This window comes from Schistosoma mansoni, chromosome 4 (assembly GCF_000237925.1).
Source record: "Schistosoma mansoni strain Puerto Rico chromosome 4, complete genome".
In the NCBI taxonomy this organism is placed as follows: Eukaryota; Metazoa; Platyhelminthes; class Trematoda; order Strigeidida; family Schistosomatidae; genus Schistosoma; species Schistosoma mansoni.
Genome location: NC_031498.1, coordinates 2,402,300 through 2,425,171, shown reverse-complemented (window position 1 = coordinate 2,425,171; position 22,872 = coordinate 2,402,300). Strand labels below are relative to the sequence as shown.

The following is a 22,872-nucleotide window of genomic DNA, read 5'->3' as shown; positions in this document are numbered from 1 at the left end:
TACGTGTGTCCCTGAGTTAGTAGTATATGCAGGTGTAGACCACTCGAGAGAGAGTTAAATTAAATAATCTGTAAGCAAAACTTGTAGAGAACAATATGGCGGCCGAATTCTATATCTTCATAAGTCAGCTATCTGTAAAAGATGCGGATGAGCAAACGTTTATGGTATTATGAATATTTCTTGAGTCTTTTTCATGCTTAAGGTGTCTTTTGCACTTTTGTTTGAACAATAGAATGAATTAGGTAAATCTAATTGATACTATGGATTATAACAGTTTAATACTCACTAATACAGTGATTTATTATATTACTCTATGACTTGTGTTCATTAACACGATTATTGTATACGGTAACGAACTGATGTATACGTAGTGTCGGTTGCTACGTCAAGCCCTCACAGTTTTTTCTGGCCTCCGGACAAACCAATTTATTCATTCTTTATGAGTCACATTTTGACCTTGTCAATTATTCGCTTATCAACCTTGACTGTTCTTATGTAAGCGTATGTGTGCATTTCGTATCTTACATATCACATATGTATGACTTATTTTTGTGTGACTATAAATATCGATTCACGGTTGGTTAAATCGAGTTGGCTCTTACACCTTCTTCACTGTGTGGCATTTCACTTCATCTCTATTATGGGCTTCCTGCACTCGTTCCTGCGATGCGGTCCAATCATGAGTTACAAAATTACATATTCAAAATCCATTCTCGTATTCGACTTATTTAATTCCATTATTGACCAACGCGATTTAAGTCGACGATTATATACGAGGATAGCCAGGATGTATGCTTTGACAGCAATCATTAGGTAACGACCATTTATCCGATCTAACTGGAGTCAGATATAGGGCCACTAACTATATATAACATTATCACACACAATCATTCACTAATCAAAACACCTGAAAGACTAGTCAATTACCTCGTATTGTTCTACAAGATTCTAAACTAGAAGTACTAGACTATAACATATACATAATAAATAATATACACACTAATCTTTACAGAAACTAGACATCTATGTTACAAAGCTGAGTAACAAAGTGATGACAAATTTACAAGAACTTGTAAATGGTGAAAGATTTATTAACAGTTAATGAGTCCAGTAAAAAACTTATAAATAATACAATATAAAAGTATCATAAACTTCATGTTTAATGAATAGGAACTAGAAATACATATTTATACTGATTTGCCAGAGAATAACTTCCAAAGTTTCATATTTTCACTAATTCAGTCTATCCTATCAGCTTACTTATTACATATGAACTAAACAAAACAATTCCTTGTTAAAATATAAAATGAAACTAGAAACGAAATAGTCCACTATAAAGTGTCTATATTATGTAGATAAGTACTTATCTAAGAAACAGTCAATTCAGTTAAATAGGAATAATGTAATTGTAAAATCTCAATGAATGAATTTCAAGTAAATTCAACGTTTCGTCTGGCAATTTGATCCAAGCTTTTTCACGGAAATATAATCAAAAATCAAAAGATTGTATTTACTTGAAAAAGCTTGGACCAGATTGCCAGGCGGAACATTGGATTTACTTGAAATTCATTCGCTGAGATTTTACAAATATATTATTCCTAATAAATGTCTTACATCAACTCGGTGCCCAAATACTGGTGAAACTATTCGCTCTAATTTAAACGAAAGTTCTTATTAAACCAATTAAGTTATTGAAAAGTAATGAATGTAACGGTTATCAAATTCTAATTCAAACAACTTATACCATATTTCAATCATTTACAAAACATTCTAATTACTTAAAACTTATATAAACCAGCTTTCGGATATTTATATATAACAGTTGAATATGTCACAATAATTTAATATATATATTCATTGCTTAATCACGTGAATATATTTTTCTTTTTTTTCTTCTTTTTTTTTCAGAAACAAAACATTTGTGTCAAAATCACCACAGGATTTATGTCATATGGTTTATTTATTCTTCTTTCTTAAAAGGGTAAATATTATATAATATTGAATAATGAATATAGTAAATCTATTTACAAAAAAAAGAACAAAAAATAAAAAAATTAAAAAAAAAAACTACTTTTGACATTTATAAGAACTCTCGTCTAAATTAGAGTCTATAATTAAATATATGATCATGAAAGTGAAAATAGGCGAAATTCAAACGGTCAAGAAGTCCTTGTTCATGCGCCTACAATTCAGAGGGATGCCAACTACAAGGCCAATTAATCAATATCTATTGGATGACCTAATTAGACAATGTACTTACGACCTTTCGTGGTCAAATGTAATTGTCTCTTTTATCTTTATTCACAAATCTGTATTATTATTAATGGTTAAACATCATTATTAATCTCCCCTATACATGATTCATTCAGTTCGCATTGATCCCTCATTATTAGGTCTTATTAATTTTTCACACAATTTAGTCTTCCATTAAACATTTGATCGAATTGTAATTGTACTATCATATCTCTCTCACCCTATCTGACCCATATATATTCTGATCACAGATCTTAAATTTTCATTTAACATATATACAGATTCAAGTTAACATTCTATATGAGTCATATCAACATTAACAATTTTATTCTATATTTATATAAGAACTCTCGTCTAAATTAGAGCGAATAGTTTCACAGTATTTGAGCGCCGAATTGATGTAAGACATTAAATAGGAATAATATATATTTGTAAAATCTCAGCGAATGAATTTGTAGTAAATCCAATGTTTCGCCTGGCAATCTGGTTCAAACTTTTTCAAGGAATTATAATCAAGCATCAAACTTTTGACATTCAATAATTTTCATAAATTGTTTGTTGTTTTTTTTGAAATTGTGAAATGTTTTTGAGTTTTACGTAATTTTGTTTTTTCTATAATTAATTTACTTAAGCTTTAATGATTGTTTAATAAACAGGAAATAACAGAAAATAAATCTGAATTAAAAATTTTTTAAATGTTTTATTCTAAAAAAAGATACTTCATGGTGATAACTTTTTTTTATTAAAATGAAAAACTCTGAATCGTTTTTACTACACTTAGAATCTAGGTTTGATTTTATCCTTTTCTCTTAGTTTAGTGGTGAATTGTATTGATATTAGTAATAATCATTATGTTGGATGAATATGTAAGTTCATGATGAATGCATGCTTTAGTAGTTAGGGTTATGGAGATTAATTTAATTTGAGTATAGTTCTCTCCTTAGATTGACATTGCCTATGGGACCATTGTATGTTATGGAGTACTAATTATTTATTTATTTCAATACATAAATATTGGTACAAAGGAGCACCAGATATATATGAGCCACACAAAAAAAAATTATCATTTCGTTTTAATTGTGTGTGGGCTATGATACTCCCAGGGCGTCCAGGCCGAAACAGGTGATTTTCGTAGGGGGCCACACCCCTAGCCTTTACCTAAAGGACTGATCTACAAGGCAGTAAATCATCGTAAGGAAATGAAGTCCCATGATAGCCTGTGACCAACAATTAGTCCATACGCTATTTGTTCCATCAGCATCCTGGAGCCTATGTCCACCACTGTCTTGGAATCAAGGTTTCTCAACTCCACTAGGTTAACTCTTCGTGTCCATCAACCCGGTTAAAGTGCCAGGCACTCGCTTTTCGTCCTCTCAATTTTGTAAACAACACCCCCACCACAAGATGGCAATGAGTAGGACTTCCTTGTCAGTAACTGTATACGCGTGGCCGTGTTAGGGCATTTGGATAGAGAGTGGGCGGCCCCTCCCCACTCTCCGTCGTACCAGGGCATGACTTAAAAAAGTTATGTTTTAATGTTATATCTCACCTCTACTGATGCTCACCCATAATTCGGGCATAAACATCACTGAGGACTTACAATTCTAGCGATGAAAACTTCATTTTTTGATCATACATATGGATTCATTGATCTACACTTACAACTCCAATTAAGTGGCATAACAATATGACAGTTAACACATGACTTCAGTGAGTAACAGCTCTGGTAAATAAAGTGTTGTAATCCAACATTTATGAAATGATTGTTTCTATGAGCTGAATAATATTGGTTTAGTAAATAGTCGACTACCCAAATATGTTTAAAGTAAATATCTTTTGTGGAAAATCAATGGAATGATTGTACAGAATTCCGTTTTGCGAATACAAACATAAAATATATCAAACTTTTCTGGATTTACTATTTCGGAAATTATACAGACTGTCACGTCTGCACACTAAACATTATACCAATCTTTATTAAGAATCAACACAGTATTTGAAAACTACGAGGACCGTTTTGAAAGTACTTATCAGTAACGGAATGGGGAGTATGAAATACACCTACGAAGTAGATAACCTATCCAATATTCAATCAGATGAGAGAGGATTAGTTTAGTGTTAAATCAAATGAGAGCACTTGAAGTACGTTTTATTTCTGTTTGTAAGTAAACGAACATCAATCACAACTCTCTTAAAGACTGAATTTAAATTCCTTTTCTCTCCAAATCCAAAAGAATATCCACAAGGAGTTGTTTGGCTACATGGAATTAGATAAGTTTTTATATGAGCTTAAATGAATTCATGTTGACTTTAAAGATTTATCCTATCAAAGTATCAGTGAATGTCATTTATGATGGTTGGTTTAATATACCTTAAATCGAGTTATATTATACACAATTATTGATAACTAAACTGTGATACGATTGGTTGTTTACTGTATGAAAATAAGTACGATATAAGTTTCTTCAAGCATCTTGGAAATAAATCATTTTAATCCTCATTGATTTCAGTTGTTAATTTGAGCTCGTTTTTTCAAGTGTTAAGGCTAAAATATCTAGAATAATTTTATCTTTTAATGTGATTCAAATTCATTACATAAAGTAATTGTTATAAATTAGTCGAGTGCAGCGGTAATCTGATAATGTTAAGTAAAATGAAGGTAACTTACTTTTTTGTACTGGGATCTCTGAAATACTTGTATTTTTTCTATCATGATTGAATCACAAGCAGTAGCCTCAAAGCTGAAACTCTTTTTTGGTTACCTTATTACCACAGCTGGATTCCGGCTCAGTGGTCTAGAGGTTAAGCGTTGGCGCGTGAGGCCGAAGGTCCTGGGTTCGAGTGCCACGTTCAGAATCGTGGACGCGCGCTGTTAAGGAGTCCTATACTAAGACGAAACGGCCACCCAGTGCTTTCAGGTTTCCAATGGTGGTCTACCATCGATCGATTCATGATCTCAATTAAAAACCTAACAATCTCCACAACCCCTTACTTATAAAAACTTAATCTTATTTACATTTTATAAATCGAGAGTTACACTGAGTTGATTAAGAGATGCAGACTGCCCAGTTATTCTCAATTCTAACTGCTACGATAAATTTCGTCATCAGGAAATAGATCAAGTATAACTATTTATTGTTTGGTTGATTAGTAAGCATAGACTGGATCGTGAAATTTAAAGATACCTTTCATCAAGAACTGGTGACAGCTAGCTCTTGAATTCAACAGTATTTTTGCAGATTCTGTGGTAAACAGCTTCACTAAGATAGCAGGTGAACCTTAGCAACAAACATTGCACTTTGATCCAGACCTGTCTGATAATTAGCTCTAACCACTTGATGTAAAAGACTGAAGGCATGGAGGTGTTGGTTCAGTACGTCTAACTGTCGTATCAACATGTAACACCTTTTTCATACTAAAAGATGCTCGATGAAAATTGAACTGACCAACCAAACGGATATAGAAAAACGAGAAACTTTTCATCAGCCAAAATTTACTTTTCTGAAGTTAAGATTAGGTTAGCTAGTGTCTTCTTCTGGATAGTGTTATTCGTCACTGAAGCCAACTTTCAGTAATTCATGCATTCAGACATTTCACTGGCAATATATAGATTAATGTATAACGCTTTGTTTAGGAACCATTCAGATTACTCGGTTGTATAACAATAAATGGAATTAATATAAGGCTTCAATATTCTACAAACAAAGTTATTTTCAAAATATCCACAATGTAATGTTACATCACAATATGCAGGTGAGACCTAGCTGTAAAACATTATAATTTTATACAAAAATCAGGTATTTCATTATATAGTGAACAGAAAGTTGAAATGTTGATGACATAAAGAACATCAGAATGAAATCTTTCCGACTTATTCCCCAAGATAAGATGGATCGACCATATAGCAATAATAATATGTATACCTAAACTGGTTAGCTTTATCTTTGTCAAATTTAATATCTTAAAAGTACGATTGCATATATATATATATATATATATATATATATATATATATATATATATATATATATTAGCTAATCCCTGCTGAAAAACCACTGGAAACTACTGAGTACATCACAGCTACTTATAAGTTGAAACTTCTTTGTAGTACATTTTCCTAGCGCAACATGGAATCAAATCCAAATCCTTTAGATCTCCAGGTATATATAACTGAACTAAGTTAATTGGTTGGTATCCAACAGTAAGCATTCTAGGATTTACTCGGTTTAAACTTTTCGAAACCTTATTTATTCAATTTTAATGTGTGTAATATTGTCCCGAAACTGATTTGTTTGAGTTCTTGGTTTACGGCTTCCCACTTTAAAATATTCACCGTGAGGCTAACCAATAGTAATGACTTGATTTTTAGTAGCTATTTGCAATTTTCGACAAGGTTTTGTGTGCTATGATGAGAAGAAGTGAAACCTTGAAAAATACATGTTTTACAACTACATTGTAGGGAAAACTATAAATTTTCACATAAGCCAAGTTCAGGTAATATTCTTTATTTTAACTGGCTTCTTAAGATTGTTTAGACTTCGACTGGTAATTTGATGTTTTACCTAAACTACTTAACATATTTTAATCAACAAAGAATCAAATTATGAAAAAAGCACTTTAGGGTATTGATGATTAGGTTTCAGAAAGAAAAGATGAATTAATACAATTATTGTTGTAGTCAATTAGCATAAAGTAGCACTGTTAGTGAATATCTAAGAATAGTGGTTCATAATTTAATAGGGAATAGAAAATATTTAAAGATAATTTGAACTAAGTACCTCTTATACTTGAGCTCGATGACAAATTCATTCTGTTGTTTAATGTACACCACTAAGCAGTCAATTCAACCTTACTCTACATCACTAACTTAAAGTCATTGGCGTTTTTAAAGTCATGTTTAGATAAACTCCATATTGCCTTTCATTATTATGGGATTAAGTATCCATATTTCAGTTGAAAAAATCCTATTTCAGTTCAAATACTTACCAATATGTTGGATATTTAACTAGCCAATTTTAAAATACTTGAGAAATGCGAATCACAGACCAGTTAACAGGAACTATATCCACATCGTTTGGTGATAAAATATGTGTACACTTAGGACGATTGCCTACTATGACAAGATGTTCATTAGAGAGACAAAGTTGAATGTTATGTTAAGAATTCATAGAACTACAGCCGTTGCTTTGTTCTACTCATTAATTTACTTTATTTCAGAGATCTAGAAGTATATAAATATCATTCTGGCTTTCTTTTACACTTAAGTTCAGGAAATTCATTTATCACTGTGAGCGACTTAAAAGCATTTTGTTAATCAGTAGGCTGTATATCAAATATTAGTTGATGAAGTTAATGAACATTAGGATGCAAAATGCGGGAACTAATTGATAGGGTTCATTCAAAACTGCAATAAGGAAGAAATATTAGGTCTTGAGTTTCATTACGAGCCTTATGTCAGTTGAAATCTACGAGTTCTATTTCATTATTATTACTGTAGATCGCATGTAACTATATCCTTACAAATTGAACACTTTCATCAATAACAAATGGTTTGACCAGGTATCAGCTCTGTGTAACCAAAAGATATTGTCTTTTTCTTACAACTGTAAAAAAACTATGTTTAGAGGACTTTCCCTGGGTTGCTTGCCTGTCTCAATGTAGTAAATTTGTTTTCCAGATTACTATGCAAAAGGATGTATTTGGTACATGCTGCAATTATATATATATCTATCAGTTTGATCGTTTATTCATCTGCTTTAGACCGTTTAAGTCAAATATTTTATCCCTAAATACATGCAATCCATTAAATTCTATGTAGGGTTGTCACTTTAGATATAAAATTTTATCATTTTAAACAGGATTAGCATAGCTATTTAGGCCATGACAAAAATTAGTCAATATGGTCGCTTTAAAGGCAAATTAAGAGATTAATCGAACACTAACACACAAACTTAAATCATGAATATACTAACAAATATCTATCTGTCTCTGGAATGTTCGTTTATTTTAAAATCTACCTAAAATAGTTATGAGGTAACTTGTTTCACTTCAGATTTGCCGCTTATCTTGGCTCTGACTGTTACAAAAGGATAACTTCGTGATATACTCTTTAGGTAATATAATTATTCTGTTACCTGGCTTGTTTTTCTGACTGTATTTCTCTTCTTTTGTTAAAGATTTTAAAGCCATTCGAGAATTTTCGGGTGTCCCTAATAAGAAATGGAAGTAGATAAACAAGTCAAATTACTTCCAAAATGTTTATTTAAAATGTGAATATCGACAACAAATACCCTAATTAGTATTGTATTGAGCTTTTAATAAAATTGTTATTATGTTTCAGTCTGTCAATCGTTATCAGTGTGCGACCTGGGATGAGTTAAGATCAACCCTAGTTGCTACATCTCATGTAGTCACACGAAGAGAGTAAACTGACAAACTGAGAAGCAAAATAAGAAAGTTAACTTTAGCTCCTGAAGGAATGAGAACAATAAATCAAAAAATCTACACAGTGATTATAAGCAGATGTGGATCGTGGCTAGCAGTGAAATCCAGGACTCACGTTTCGTCATTCTTGAGACTCGTCAGCTGGATGTACCTGCAGCCTAGAGTTGATGTTCATTCAGGGACTCAATATATAAATATACAAACATAACTGCAATAAATCATCTCGTAATTTATAACTCAAACTGCAGTTGATAAATGAGCAGAGAAGAGAAATTAATTGGACATTTTATTAAATTACTGCTTGAATGGATATATATTGTAGACAGGCTAAAATTGAACTCATTCACCCATACACAAACAATTAATTTTACACATGATTTCAGTTAAGTTGTTTTACTCAAGTGATATATATATATATATTGTTTTGTTTAAAGTAGTAGTTTTTATTTGAGAAGAGGGGATATTTTAATCAAAAGATTACCCACATACGAAGAAACTCGGATACTGGACCTCACCGCTTATCCAAATTCGTTTATTCTAAATAACTAACGAAAAATTAAGTTCATCAAGAGGTTGAGCACGACTCACATATACCAACAAGGTTTGATTAAAATCCAGTTTGGAAAAACAACAACAGAAGAATTCAAATGCGTGCTAACGATGGCGTTTACACTACACCCGTTAAATGAGTTAGTAGCTATTTAATTTCTCCAGCTTAGTGAATAATGATTTTTCATTTAGTATTGAGTTCAGGTGTAAAATCAGCACTGAAATGTAGGTACATTCAGTTGACGAGTGCCAAATAAAACGAAACCTTTTCTTGGATTCCATTGTCAGACTACTTTTTCTACATTACAGCAATACTATATTTCACTTCATTTGTTTTCACTTAGAATACTAGGTTGCAATGAAAATAACATTTAGGAAAGGGATAGAATAATCGAAGGATAATATCTAGTACTGTTTTTCTATAATTCAAACCAAGTGCTATGAATTTTTATGTTTTTACAGTGAAGTGAAATGTCTTATATCTATTCAGAATTCCTGATCGTACTAACTAGCTTTACCATATAAGTGACAAGCTGCGATAAAACGCTATGTTTTAATATTAGATTACTAAATTGTGCTATGTCACTGCAAATTCATGTTGTAACTTAGTTTGAAAACAAAAATTATTGAATACACTCTAATGATATATCAAATGCCTAAAGGAATTCCTTAGATACACTATAGGTGACGTTCAAATAACTCGAGGAATACTGGTTTAGATTTTAACAATTATATGAGATTATGTATGAGTAATTCCTCGAAATGATGCTAGAAAAAGTTCTGGATGATAAAATCAAATGGAGACGAAGAATAATTAAAATAAGGGGGTTTATTTTGAATAATAAAAGTATGTAAAATAATGATATTAATATTGTATATAAAGCTCAGGCTTCATCTACCGGATAGATAAAGATTGTGCTGTTTTCGATGAGAAATAAAGACGAAAATATCTTGGTTTATATAAATATATTCTATAAACCATCTTAAAACAAGCATATGGCTTATGTGAGTGAAAGTAATCACCTAAAGATTCAGGTATCATACTTCTGATAAATATATACTACTTGATATAAAATTCATTGATTATGAAGTGTCTTCACAGGATGTTAGTTTTTGAAATTATTTATGTATTTCATTTTTGTATTGGTTGTTTGAATCTTCCCTCTGATATTGAGAACTGCAATCGATCAGTCACTTATTGATATATGTGCATCCTGTGTGGAATGCCTGACATTAAGTGACAAGCATTATAAGGAAAGATGGATAGTGGCTGGCAGTAGAATACAGGATGCGCGTTTCCTCCTATTTCGGACTCGTCGTCTGTATATACCCGGATTCCATAGATGATGTTCACTCAGGAATTTCAGTCCAGTATCGTTTGTAGCGAATCATACAAGATTTATATCCCTGGGTGAATACCAAATAAGGGGTTCAGGTATATGCAGCTGACTAGTCCCAAATAAGACGAATCACGTGTCCTGGATTCCACCGCTAGCCACCATCCATCTCCATTTATATCCTTATTGCTGATTTTAACCATATGTTACTCGTTAATGCAGATAAGTTAATAATCTTATCAGCTCTCTTCTGTTAGAATATAATCGTTCTTCCATCTAAACAACATGAAGTATTTCACAAACTTTTCACAAATGTTCACTAATTCTATATGATCACTTCAAACTGTATTACCTAGAGGCTAATATTATTATTACTCCAATATTACTTAATGTCATTGTTTTTTTCATTTTCTACCTCATGACTTACATTTCTCCTATCCATTTATTCAAAGAGGTCATTCTATTGATATTAAAATTTGGAAAATCACGAAATATTCAATATATATTGATGTTGACAGTGGATAATAATAATAATAATATTTTATATGAAGGAAACTGGAACCAACTAACTACTTATATAAAACAAAAAAAAAGTTAAATTAAACTTTGATATAAAGAAAAGTTATTTTATCAGGTCAAATTTCTTTCTGAACACTTTTTATCAAAAATACAAAAAAATAGAGGTATAAAATATAGTTTATTACATAAACTATACTTATCTGAGTATTACAGATTACCCTCTCTCTCTCTCTCTCTATCTCTCGTTCATTCTTTCCTTTCTTACCTACATTTGTAAATGATTTTATGTTTAGGCAAAAGAAAAAAAACAACAACAGCAACTTTATATTGATTAGTTCTATTTGATTATTAAATGAAATGACCTTATCTTGTTAGTTAACTAAATGGAAATCGAACAGTGTAATAGGTAAATAAACAAAGTTTATTGTATTGAAATATGAGAAGGTGAATTCATGATTGTTATCAACGAGTGTATTTGTAAACTTGTGGTTTGAATAAATTTTATTAGATTATTATTTTATTGAAAATAGTTTCATTGTTAAATAATTGTAACATTGGATAAGTATTGTAAGCAAAGATGGATAGTGTCTAGCAGTGGAATCCAGTTTGACGAGCGTTTCGTCCTATTTGGGACTCGTCAACTGGATGTGCCTGCATCTCAGAGTTGATGTTCACTCTGGGAGTCAAATCCAGTACCTTACGCTTCAAACGCCATCGCGTTATTCATTCAGCTACTGAGTCCTAATAGCCACTTGCTTGTGCAATGGGGTGAAGTTTAAATTCATTTAGTATTGTTTCTTTGAATCTTCCCAATGCTTGTGAATTAAGGCTATATCGAGACAATACGCACAGCATGCACATACGCCAATTAGAAACTGACCGGTTACAGTCCTAAACATCAATGGGAAGATTCAAACAAACAATACTAAGTGAATTGGATAAGTAGTTTGAAAATTCAAATGATCATTAGAAGGGAATGTATGTCTTCTATGTAATTGTGAAATATGAGCTTATGAAGGTCTATAATAGACAAGAAATCTATATTTATAAGTCCCTATCGACTATATTTGTTCTTTCGGCTTATCAAACTATAACTACCAATGACAATACTCTACCACGCTAAAAAGCTAATCTGATTTGCGTCTGTAAATGTATACTTAGTTTGTCCTTCTGTTGACAAATAGAAATAACAAATTTCATGACAGTGATTTTTCCCGGGAAATTAGTTAGTGAGGGATCAATGGTGTTCAAAAGAAAAGTATTTCAAGACACTAGAGCACTGGATACCAAAAAAGCATTAAAGCTCCTGTAAAAAGTAACAGTTTTATGTGTTCGGATAGAATAAGACACGACTGAAAATGTGAATTTTCAGATTATGGGCACTCGGTTTTATTTAATAATATGGAATATTAATTAATGATAAACACATAGTTCACTGAACAAGAAGAATTATAATTTATGTTTACTAACATAAATCAAATTTAGAATAAATCATCAAAAACTTATTAGCCGTCTATTCACCACTTCATTGATTTGACCTATTTTATCATCCTTTAATTTTGATACGGAGTTATGTTAACATGAAATAGACAGAGAAACTATTTAGGAAATTGTGGTTTTTATTGGTTATAATGTAATATAACTGTAACATATATCCTTTCCAATAATTTATCGTAGTTTTGTAAGCAAAGATGGATAGCAGCTAGTAGTGGATTCGATTACTAGTCACCATCCATCTTTGCTTATAAAGCCTGTGATTTCAGGCAATATCGAGGAAGTCCACACAGGATGCACATATATCAACAAGAGACTGATCAATTGTAGTCTTAAACAACAATGAGAAGATACAAGTAAACAATACCAAGTGAATTTATTATAGTTGTTTAACAAGTCTACTGTGAGAATACGTTGAACTAGTAATCTAATGATAATTCAGTTTGAATACATCAATTTCCTTGAAAATAAGTGATCACTGAAAGAGAATCTTATTATGTGTAACCTAATATGATTTTAGTATAATTGTCATTTTTGCAAGAACACATGATAATCACTTTTGACTTGTAGTACAAGGAGTCATATGTCTATAACAGTTGAAAATTTTATTTCTCTTCTGGTCATTATGTATTTACATACTGTTATTCAAGTAAGCCTACTACTTATTAAAATAATTAGAACGAAGTTCACTTGTACTTGAATTAGGTTTGATAAATATATGGGAAGTAAAATGAGTAATTATGGTATCGAGATTATAGGTAAATTATCTTTCCTCATGTTGAAAGATGGAATTACAACAGTTGAATATCAAATGGATTTCGTCGTCAGATATTTAATTATGCATTATAGTCAGTTCAGTAATATTAATATCTTTGACTTAACTTTCAACATTTGAGTCAATAAAGACTTATACACCTAGTTACTCAGTTGTATTGGTAGCCAAAGTGAATTTGACAACCGGTTCTGTTAAGAAAATAGGTATTTGCAAATCTCTTGTATATACAACAGCTAAATACATTACATAATGATTACAGAACTGTTTAAAAAAACCTAGAATCAAGTTATTTCAGGTAAGTTATTAGAATTTCGAAAAGATTTATAAACTGTTTTCTACACTTCCATCCATAAATTAGATCTTACAAATAATAAGCTGTTTTACACTAATACTATGTTCACAATACTATAACTCCTTATTGTCTATCATAGCTTTAGAAATATGTATTCTAATCAAGTATCTAGAATTGAAATCGATGATTTCTTTTGTTATAAAGAAGGTAATATAAATTAGACTCGATATTTTATTCGATTTCAATTTGCTTTGTCGTCACTACTGATTATTTCTGAGCGTTTATTTATTCACTTTACTTATTGTAAAATAGATGAAAAGCAAATTATTCTCATGTATTGCTTTCATGAATATTAATAAGAAATGGAGAAGAATGGGAGAATAATAGTATGAATAAGAAGTATAAAATGAAAAACAAACATCATACGAAAGAAGTATTCAAATAGAAATTCCCGTACTTTTGTATAGAATTAAGAATCTAAGTAACAAACAGAAGGGTTGCAGAAGATAATGGATTGATTAAAGTTAGGCATTAACATGGTTGGATGCCGACTCAATGGTTTTGAGGTCAAGCTTTAGCGCTTGAAGACGAAAGTCCTGGGTTCACAGGATCGTGGATGCGCACTGTTGAAGAGTCCCGTACTAAGATGAAATGACCGTCCAGTGCTTCCAGGCTTTTAATGGTTGTCTAGCTTAGATCGACTCACGAAAATTCAACTGGTAAAATACTACAATATCCAAAACTTACCATGCCGATAGAAAAGAAGACACATAAACACATACTTGAAGATTGAACATTTAGAATGAGTAATCCTTATGAAGTCTTATTTTTCTATTGATTTTCTTAGGTTGAAAAAAACATTTTATTCGTCTCAACCTGCTTTGTACTGTTATTATTAATACCATTGCTGTGTATAGAACTTTTGCTTTTCTGTCTAATATGTACTCAATTTGTTTTAGGATGTCAACTATCCAATTAATCTAGATAGTAAATTGTTTAAATAATGCACGAAACGTTACAGAAGATATTTATATTTGTTGGTTTGGATTCCCTGCTTTCGGCTTTAAGAGTTTCATTTTCACGTTTTGTCGGTGATTAAGGTTAGCCGGATAAATATTGGATACTTTAGTGCATTGAGTGTCTGTATTTGATTGATCGAAGGTCATTTCGCAAATTTTAGCGAGAAATCACGACTACTGAAACTCAACCATGTTAGGGATTTGGAAATGTATCACAGGTGACACTAGACGATTGTGCCATATCATGACTTGACATAAATGTAAACTCTAGACTATTAGCCTACGAAACGGTGGTTTGAAGATTAAATCCTCAAAAAGAAACCTGAAGGTCTAGACTTTGGTGTCAGTTGAGACAGTGAGTGCGTTTCTAGAGTAATTTAAAATTACTATATAGTGGTTCTTCAATCCCTGTTGTTTTTCAATGTGCCCGGAAACGGTGGCGATAGATGATTATTAAGATACGGTAGAATTCGGAGATGTGATACAATTTTCAACCAAATGATGCTACTTCCTTGTGATTTAGATCCAAGGGGTAAATAATAGCCTGACAACCTAAACTGAGTCAATTCATGAATCTCGAAATTCTGCTTATTGTTGTTAATATATCAGAATAGTTGCTTTCAAAACCATGGCTTGTCCCAATGCAGTGAGAAAAAACAATGGCTCAGAAAACTTACTTCATTTCGAATTTCGAATTTTTTAGGTTGAACGATCAATTAACCTCTTGAGAATTTTCTAGATTATACGTTAATGTTGCATTAATTTTCGAAACATAAGCATTTTGAATTTTTAAAAAATTATTCAGGCAGACAACTTGGAATTCACTTAAGTTTATTAAACTCGTTGAGTTAATAATCCCATAAACAATACAGAGTTTTTAAAACGTTAATTAACTTACTTGAAATCGATACTTTGGGTGTTTCATAAGACTTTGATTCATCGACTCCATGATTCGTTTGATTAGTTAATTGTTGTAGCATATATCGATTACCTCCATTTACATAATTCACACTATTATTTCCATTACTGTTTGTAATTTTATCGTTATACAGTTTTACACAATCTGTAGTATATGTTGTTGTAGTATTTTTAGTATAATTATTAAATCCTAATGATGGTAACCAATAATAACATGGTGAATTAATGAATAAACCTGGTTCTGGTAGAAGAGCTGCCGCAGCAGCGGCCGCTGCAGCTGTTTGAAAATTTTGTTTACTCCCTTCATTGTTGAAGAATGATTTTCTCAGATTAGCAAGATCATAACCATTGAGTGTTGAATATGCAGAAGTATTCATGTAATCCGGAATTAAAAAAGGTTGCATTAAAAAGCTTTTCATATATTTATTACTTAGAAGTGATTTTAAATTAAGGTTAGAATAGTCTAGGTTATTATTGTTGTTTGAGTTATAACGAGATTTTCGTCTATTTGTAGCAAAGCTGTGATTAATAAAATGATCTGGATCCTTCGATGCATAATGGGATTTTGATCTAGGATATAAGTTAGATGTATTTGATGCGCCAGCTCTTAATGGTGCGTTCGTATTAACTAATACACTTGATGTCGTGACAGATTTTGATGTGATTGTTGTGGAACTGTCAAAAATATCTGGAATTGAATTAGATCTTGCCATTTCTGTTGTTTTGACAAAGCCAAGTGGTGAAGAAATTTCACTTTTTGTTTCCCGATTCAATTCATTCATGTCATTTGATGTGCTGATACTGATGGAAAGATTATTGAAAGTGGTAGTTTCTATATCTGAAGTATTACTACGTAATTCATAACAATCTCCTTCATGATCAGATATATTATTGGATATTTGAGTGAATAGTTCTTTTCTTCTTTGGGTAGCATTATATGGAGTTCTATAAAATAAGAAAAAAGTTACATGAATGAAGTTATAAAACTGTTTAATAGATAAACGTCCGTTAAAATAATCAAATACTTATTAACTGTATCAATTGGATAGAATCAACTGGTGAGGAAGATGCCCTAATTTAGATAACAGATGAATGATGTTAACGCATTTTCGAGTATATGCCAAATTTAGAGGTCAACTATCCCGGTTTTCAGAATTTGGTGTAGCAAATTTTTCGACTACAGAATGAATAACTTTAACTAGTAAACATTAGATCTTCAATGTGCTGTTATTTTAAATTAATCAGATGTTTAGAGACAAAGAACAGTCGGTCATATTAAATCATTTTCAACACTTTGAGCTGAAATAATCTCTTTGTATCGACTTCTTATATCGGATGAATTTAGTGAAATAAATTTGCCACTACTTTTAATCTGTCAAAGTAATTCAAAAATTAAAACAACCATCCTTTATGAATACCTTTAAATTGTAATCGCAATTACATTTGAAGTTTTATTCTAAATTTTGATCCAACAAATAATTCATCTAAACGTAACATTGTTTATAAATTCATATTATTTGTTTCAATGTTCCCATTGATGTTTAGAACTACAACCGATCAGTTTCTCATTGGCATGTGTGCACCCTGTGAACCTAAACACGCGGATGCAAGTACATCCACTTGACAAGTCCTAAATAAGACAAAACACGCATCCTGGACTCCACTGCTAGCCACCATACATCTTTGCTTATTGTGCATAAATGTTTACATTTATCTTCAAATAGTAGAATGATTCACAAGACAAGTTGTTCAATGAAATTTTAACAATAAATTTTCTAACCGACTATCATTTCTCCACATATTTCATAGTTGAAATCATGAGTCAATTGAAGCTAGACCACCATGGAAAACCTGGAAGCACTGAACGGCCGTTTCGTTCCATTGTGGGACTCCTCAGCAGTGCGCATCCAAGATCTCAACAAAAGCCCATTCTGATAATAATCATATGCTCACTAATGACTGATATTTCCTGGAGTTCTAGTGAGAAGCAGTGACCAGTGGAGTTCAACCAGATCAGTTGTGAGATATCAACTCACTGAAGACAATGGTGAATGGTTGCTCAACATCGTGGATTGGTTGAAGTTAGACATTAAAACCGTTGGATGCCAGCTCAGTGGTCTAGAGGTTGAGCACTCGCGCGCGAGACTGATAGGTTTTGGGTTCGAATCTCGCGAGGCGGGATCGTGGATGCGCATTGCTGAGGACTCCCACAATAGGACGAGACGGCCGTCCAGTCCTTCCAGGTTTTCCATGGTGGTCTATCTTCAATTGACTCATGATTCCAACTATAAAATTACTGGAATCTCCACAAAAGGCTTTCAATATATTATCACATATTAACAAATATATTTGTTTTCGCAAAGTGACCAATGTTATGACCTATTTGTTTATTGTTTCAGTAATCTGATCAATATTTCAAGAAGACTGGATGTTTTCTAATTAATCTTAACAATATATATATTTCTATATCCGTTAAATGCCATATCAAGATTTTAATAATAACTAACCAATGCTCCAGACAAAAGGAAATTTAATTTCTCGGATGAACTAATTTTCATTGAAAACTTAATTACAATATTTATATAACCACACCTTGTTTTAAGTAAATTTTTATTACATTCTATTTAAAATAAATAAAGTTTCTTAATTAAAAACAAGTGAATATACGTATAATTGTACATATGTATGGAATGGGGGTGGAGAGATAAATGAACAGTTGAATTGAGTCACCTTGTTAAATTCCTATTTTCCCTTTTTTAAATATTCAATGTGAAAATATTTCTCATTTAATTTTGTTCTATATTTTTTTATAAGATTGTGACAGAAATAAAGAACTATTGACAAATTCATTTTCAGTGTTAGTTAGGAAGTAATCAACTAAAGTTTCTCTTAAAAGTTTATGTTAAAAATTAGGTATCCAAGTACTTAATATTGACAGTGAAGTAGCGTATTAAGATTGTTGATATTTCATTTCGTTAGTAACTAGATATTAATAGAAAATTTTATTATATGTGGTTCATTACTGTTTTTCAGCTTCAAATTTTAGTTTCATCCACAGATTAAGTTTACCACTAACCGTACAGTAAATAAGCGCTTTTATATCATTTAAGATTAGAAATCTTGTAAGTAATTTGTTTAAGCATATCTATTTTTTTAAATATTATAACAGGGAATCGCACAAGACTAAAGTTCCAGGTTTTTGGGGAAAATTGACCAGGAGTTACTTCTTTTTAAAACGAACAAATTATCTTATATTAAAGCACAGTTGATGCGATTTCATGACTGTTAAATCAGTGGACACATTGCTATACGACCAGGACTACAGAGCTAAACTAGAATAGTATTAAGTACTTATCGATTAGTTGGTATGAACAGAATTCGCCTGTGCTACAATGCTATATTATTGTGGAAAACGTTGTTTAAATAATTCCAATCAGATCCTCAACGACATTGCGTAAACGTCTATTACTACTGCGTTACCATTTGTGTTTATAAGCGCCTCATTGAAATACTTGGGCACTTCATATACTTAGAAATGTTGTAATAAATAGTATGACGACAATTAAACATGCTACTTTTATTAACTAATGATTGCATATTATCAGATATTTTTGCTATAAAATGCGAAAGTAGATTCTACCTAAAAATCTACGGTGATATCTGTAAATCCGTGTTGTAAGATATAGATACCTTAGACAAACTATGACTTAATTGTATATGGTATTGTTTAAACTATCATTAATGGTGTTAGTACGTTCAACCAACTGCGATATTACGATTTCAGTGGAAATCGAAACACAAGTTTATAAATGCATGTAATTAAAAATTCAAACCTTATTTGAATTTCATCTGTTAGGCTGGAGTTTTCTTTAACTGTTTCGTCTCCGGTGTGATTAGCTCGACTCATTGAACACGGTGATGTTGATGATGGTGAAGATGAACTAAGGGATGGAAAAGATGATAAGTCTGGAGTAGTTGATTGTTGACTTTCTTGGCCAGACTCAATGTTATTTTTAATATTATCGGCGTTAATTGAACAGTCTTGAAATGATGATTGATTATTTACGGATTTTGGTTTGAAAGTTTGTGGATATATTTTCTCGAGTTTATGTTGACGGTTGACTTTGGATGCTGCTAATGTATATGAACTTGATGATGAAGTTCCTAACTCACATTCAGAAAGTAATTCATCATGTAGCTTCTAAAATTTATTGGAAAAAATGTTGAGTATGAATGAAAGAGATACATTTATTTATCAACCTTGATAAGGATGAGCAAACTGACAAATTAATTTTTAAAAGCAAATTTCCTACTTGGACTCTGAACTTGTACACAGCAAAAAACGTTATTCAAGTCATCCTTGCTTGTTTTACTTTTTAATTAAACAACAGAAATATTTGGCATTATATTCATAAATGGTTACGAAAGAGAAGCACTAGTATTTGATTTCGTAAAACTGTCTAAGACATAGTCAAATGATAAGACATGCAAATCTGCTTATACACTGAAATTAGTATGTCGAATCGAGAGTGTAAATCTATCGCGCTTTACTGAATCCCTTATCTAATTATGTAAAAGCATCTGAACTGCTGATAAGATTTTGGTCTTATTCCAATATCACCATTGCCCGAATATATCATAACCTAGATAATGTATAAATATATAGATTGATACATTTGTATATTACTACTCACTCTACTAGTAAATGTACACGTCTAGTTGAAATGTCGTATACGTTATGAAGTTCCACCAATGGTGGAACCGCTTAGCCGTTTCATTATGTCATTAAAGAACAGGATACGCGACTAATATTACATCTTTGTATTACGAACTGGTTAAATTTGTCGGAGAGAGAAGCTACTGACTACCATAAAAGCAGACGTTTTCAGTAAACCAAGTCAACAGTTGCTCAGTAATGTAGGTTCTGATTTCTGAAAGTGAATATGTTTGTATACCAATTGCTAATACATTATACTGATTGATCGTACAAAACACGGAACTTAGATTTTGGATCTGACACTGATAATCAACAATCAGGCAACATTAAATACATGAAATGTGCAAACATTGGCAAATTATTTGATTCCATTCTTGTATTCGGTGGTGTGATATTGTTACTCAGTAAATAGACTGGAATACTAATTTTCAGATTGTTTATACAACTGGAAAAAAGCGAATAATACTCGGTATTTCTAAGTATCCAGGATACAGACAACTATATTTTATGATAATACTTAAAGTATCAGATGATTCATTTGAAGTAGTCCTATCATGAGCAGTAAAGCTCTATAGGTAAAAAGTACAAAATAACAGTAAGAAGACTGGTTTATTCATTGTGATAAGAATAACAAAATAACAAAAGTTTTAGTCGGTAGTACTACATAGAAAGTTGGCCAAAAATGGATCAATAGACTTCAAAACAATGATCACAAAAAACCTGTTGAAATCATGCAATAAAATATATGTGAATAATCCGATAGTTAAGAATATAAGCCGAAAGAATTGAAAAGTGAAAAATAAATATGATATTTAAGAAGAACCAAGAAGATCCTTTAATAGTTCATATTCAGTCAAGAGAAGGACAGAAGTGTCACCAATTACTTAAGAACATATAAACTAGGGTTAAAGATTCGGATCCCTATAGCTTCTGATATGTGTAGGAGATGGGATCGAACCACATTAGGAAATGATGAAGATATGCGACAAATTACCCGAAATGGTCTAATTTTATTTACCATATAGCCACTGTCAACAAGATGTCCCAAGAAAAAGCTGCGAATCGTCGTGATTGGTTCAATATTTCCATATTAATATTCTTGTATATTAGAGAAGCACGGATCCAGAAATATCAAAGCATCATTCAAAACAAAGAACGAGTGGATCACAATAAATGTTATCCAATGTTATGCACATACCAATGATAGTAGCGACGACGATAAAGATATGTTATACGAGAGACTGCAATCAATCATAGCGAAGTGCTCAAGAAAGAACCTCACCATCCTAATGGGAGACCTAACCGCAAACATTTACACTAGCTACCTTATATATGTATCTAGAAGAAACTGTTGATTTAATGCTTATTTCTTAACTAAGTATGCGTCTTAAACAACTCATCTTTTCATTATCAACTCTAAATATGCGATCTGTAGCTACCGAAAATGGTAAATTCAACCTAAAATATAGAAGCTTACTTATAGTGATTACTCTATTAACATAAACACGTGATTAATTTGTCTCGTAAATGATATTTTATTTGGGTTTTTTAACAGTAGTAAATTAGGAACTTCTAAATTGTCCTTAGTTATACTGTAGTCACATTATTCCAGTATAATTTATTCAACTCTCATTGCAAATACTTTTTACAATGACATGTAATAAATAACGTTGTATAATTTGATTCCATCGATATATATTTTTCGTTCATCAGTACATTATCTCCTAATGAATACTCAATATATTTTCCGAACAAATACATATGAATGTATGTCTTTCAAAAATATCAGCTGACTGATTTTTAGTTCAGAAGTTATAAATTGATTTTTCTGATATCTAATGTCCCCATTTACTTTAATTTATTTTTCATACACTACTCAAATTTAAATAATATTTTACATTATTCATAAAGGTTTAGACACATACGTTATTGATTCTTATTGAGTGACCGATCGATTTCAAATATCACCGTCTTACAGGACGTCAGTCACCAGACATTTAGGACAGTGGTGACGCCCAATACTATGAAACTGAGGGACACGGGTGCAAATCACACAGGGATCATCGGCTGTTACAGGTATGCTTAGCTGACGAGTGCCAGATGTCACGAAACCCAGATCTATGGTTCCAAATATAATACCTCCAGCCACCTAATATAAGGTCTGTAAGAGTTGATTGAACACTATAACAAACAGATTTTATTATATATTAAGAAAATCCATTTCTTTGATGTATGGGAATTTCGAGTTTAGTTATTTAACTTGAAATGTAAAGGACAAAAGGATATACTCTACTTTCATTTTGTAAGACGACAACAAATAAAAATTGTGACAACTTTATATATGTTTAGTTATGTAGTGAATGAAAACTATGAGTAGAAAGTATTTTCTTTCCATTATTTTAAAAATTTAATGTTGCGTGCTGATGACGCTTTTTAGACGTACACTAATCATCATCAAAATTTTTTCTTACAGTTTAACCTATTCAGACTTTTACATTTTACTTCATGAATAGACATGACTCTGAAATTAGATGCGTGAAAATAATGAGGGATTT

General features: G+C 31.5%; 1 protein-coding gene across 1 annotated transcript in view; it reads right to left on the bottom strand.

The window, feature by feature from the left end:
• The window catches only part of Smp_150140 (putative pi3kinase), a gene marked incomplete at both ends in the record, with an annotated part of 54,963 nt that overhangs the window by 13,951 nt on the left and 18,140 nt on the right, over positions 1-22,872 (bottom strand). Inside the window, 3 exons of the mRNA XM_018796529.1 lie at positions 8,388-8,462; positions 15,581-16,545; positions 19,434-19,801. Coding sequence (XP_018651662.1) covers positions 8,388-8,462; positions 15,581-16,545; positions 19,434-19,801 — 1,408 coding nt within the window. The remainder of the gene's footprint in view (positions 1-8,387; positions 8,463-15,580; positions 16,546-19,433; positions 19,802-22,872) is intronic.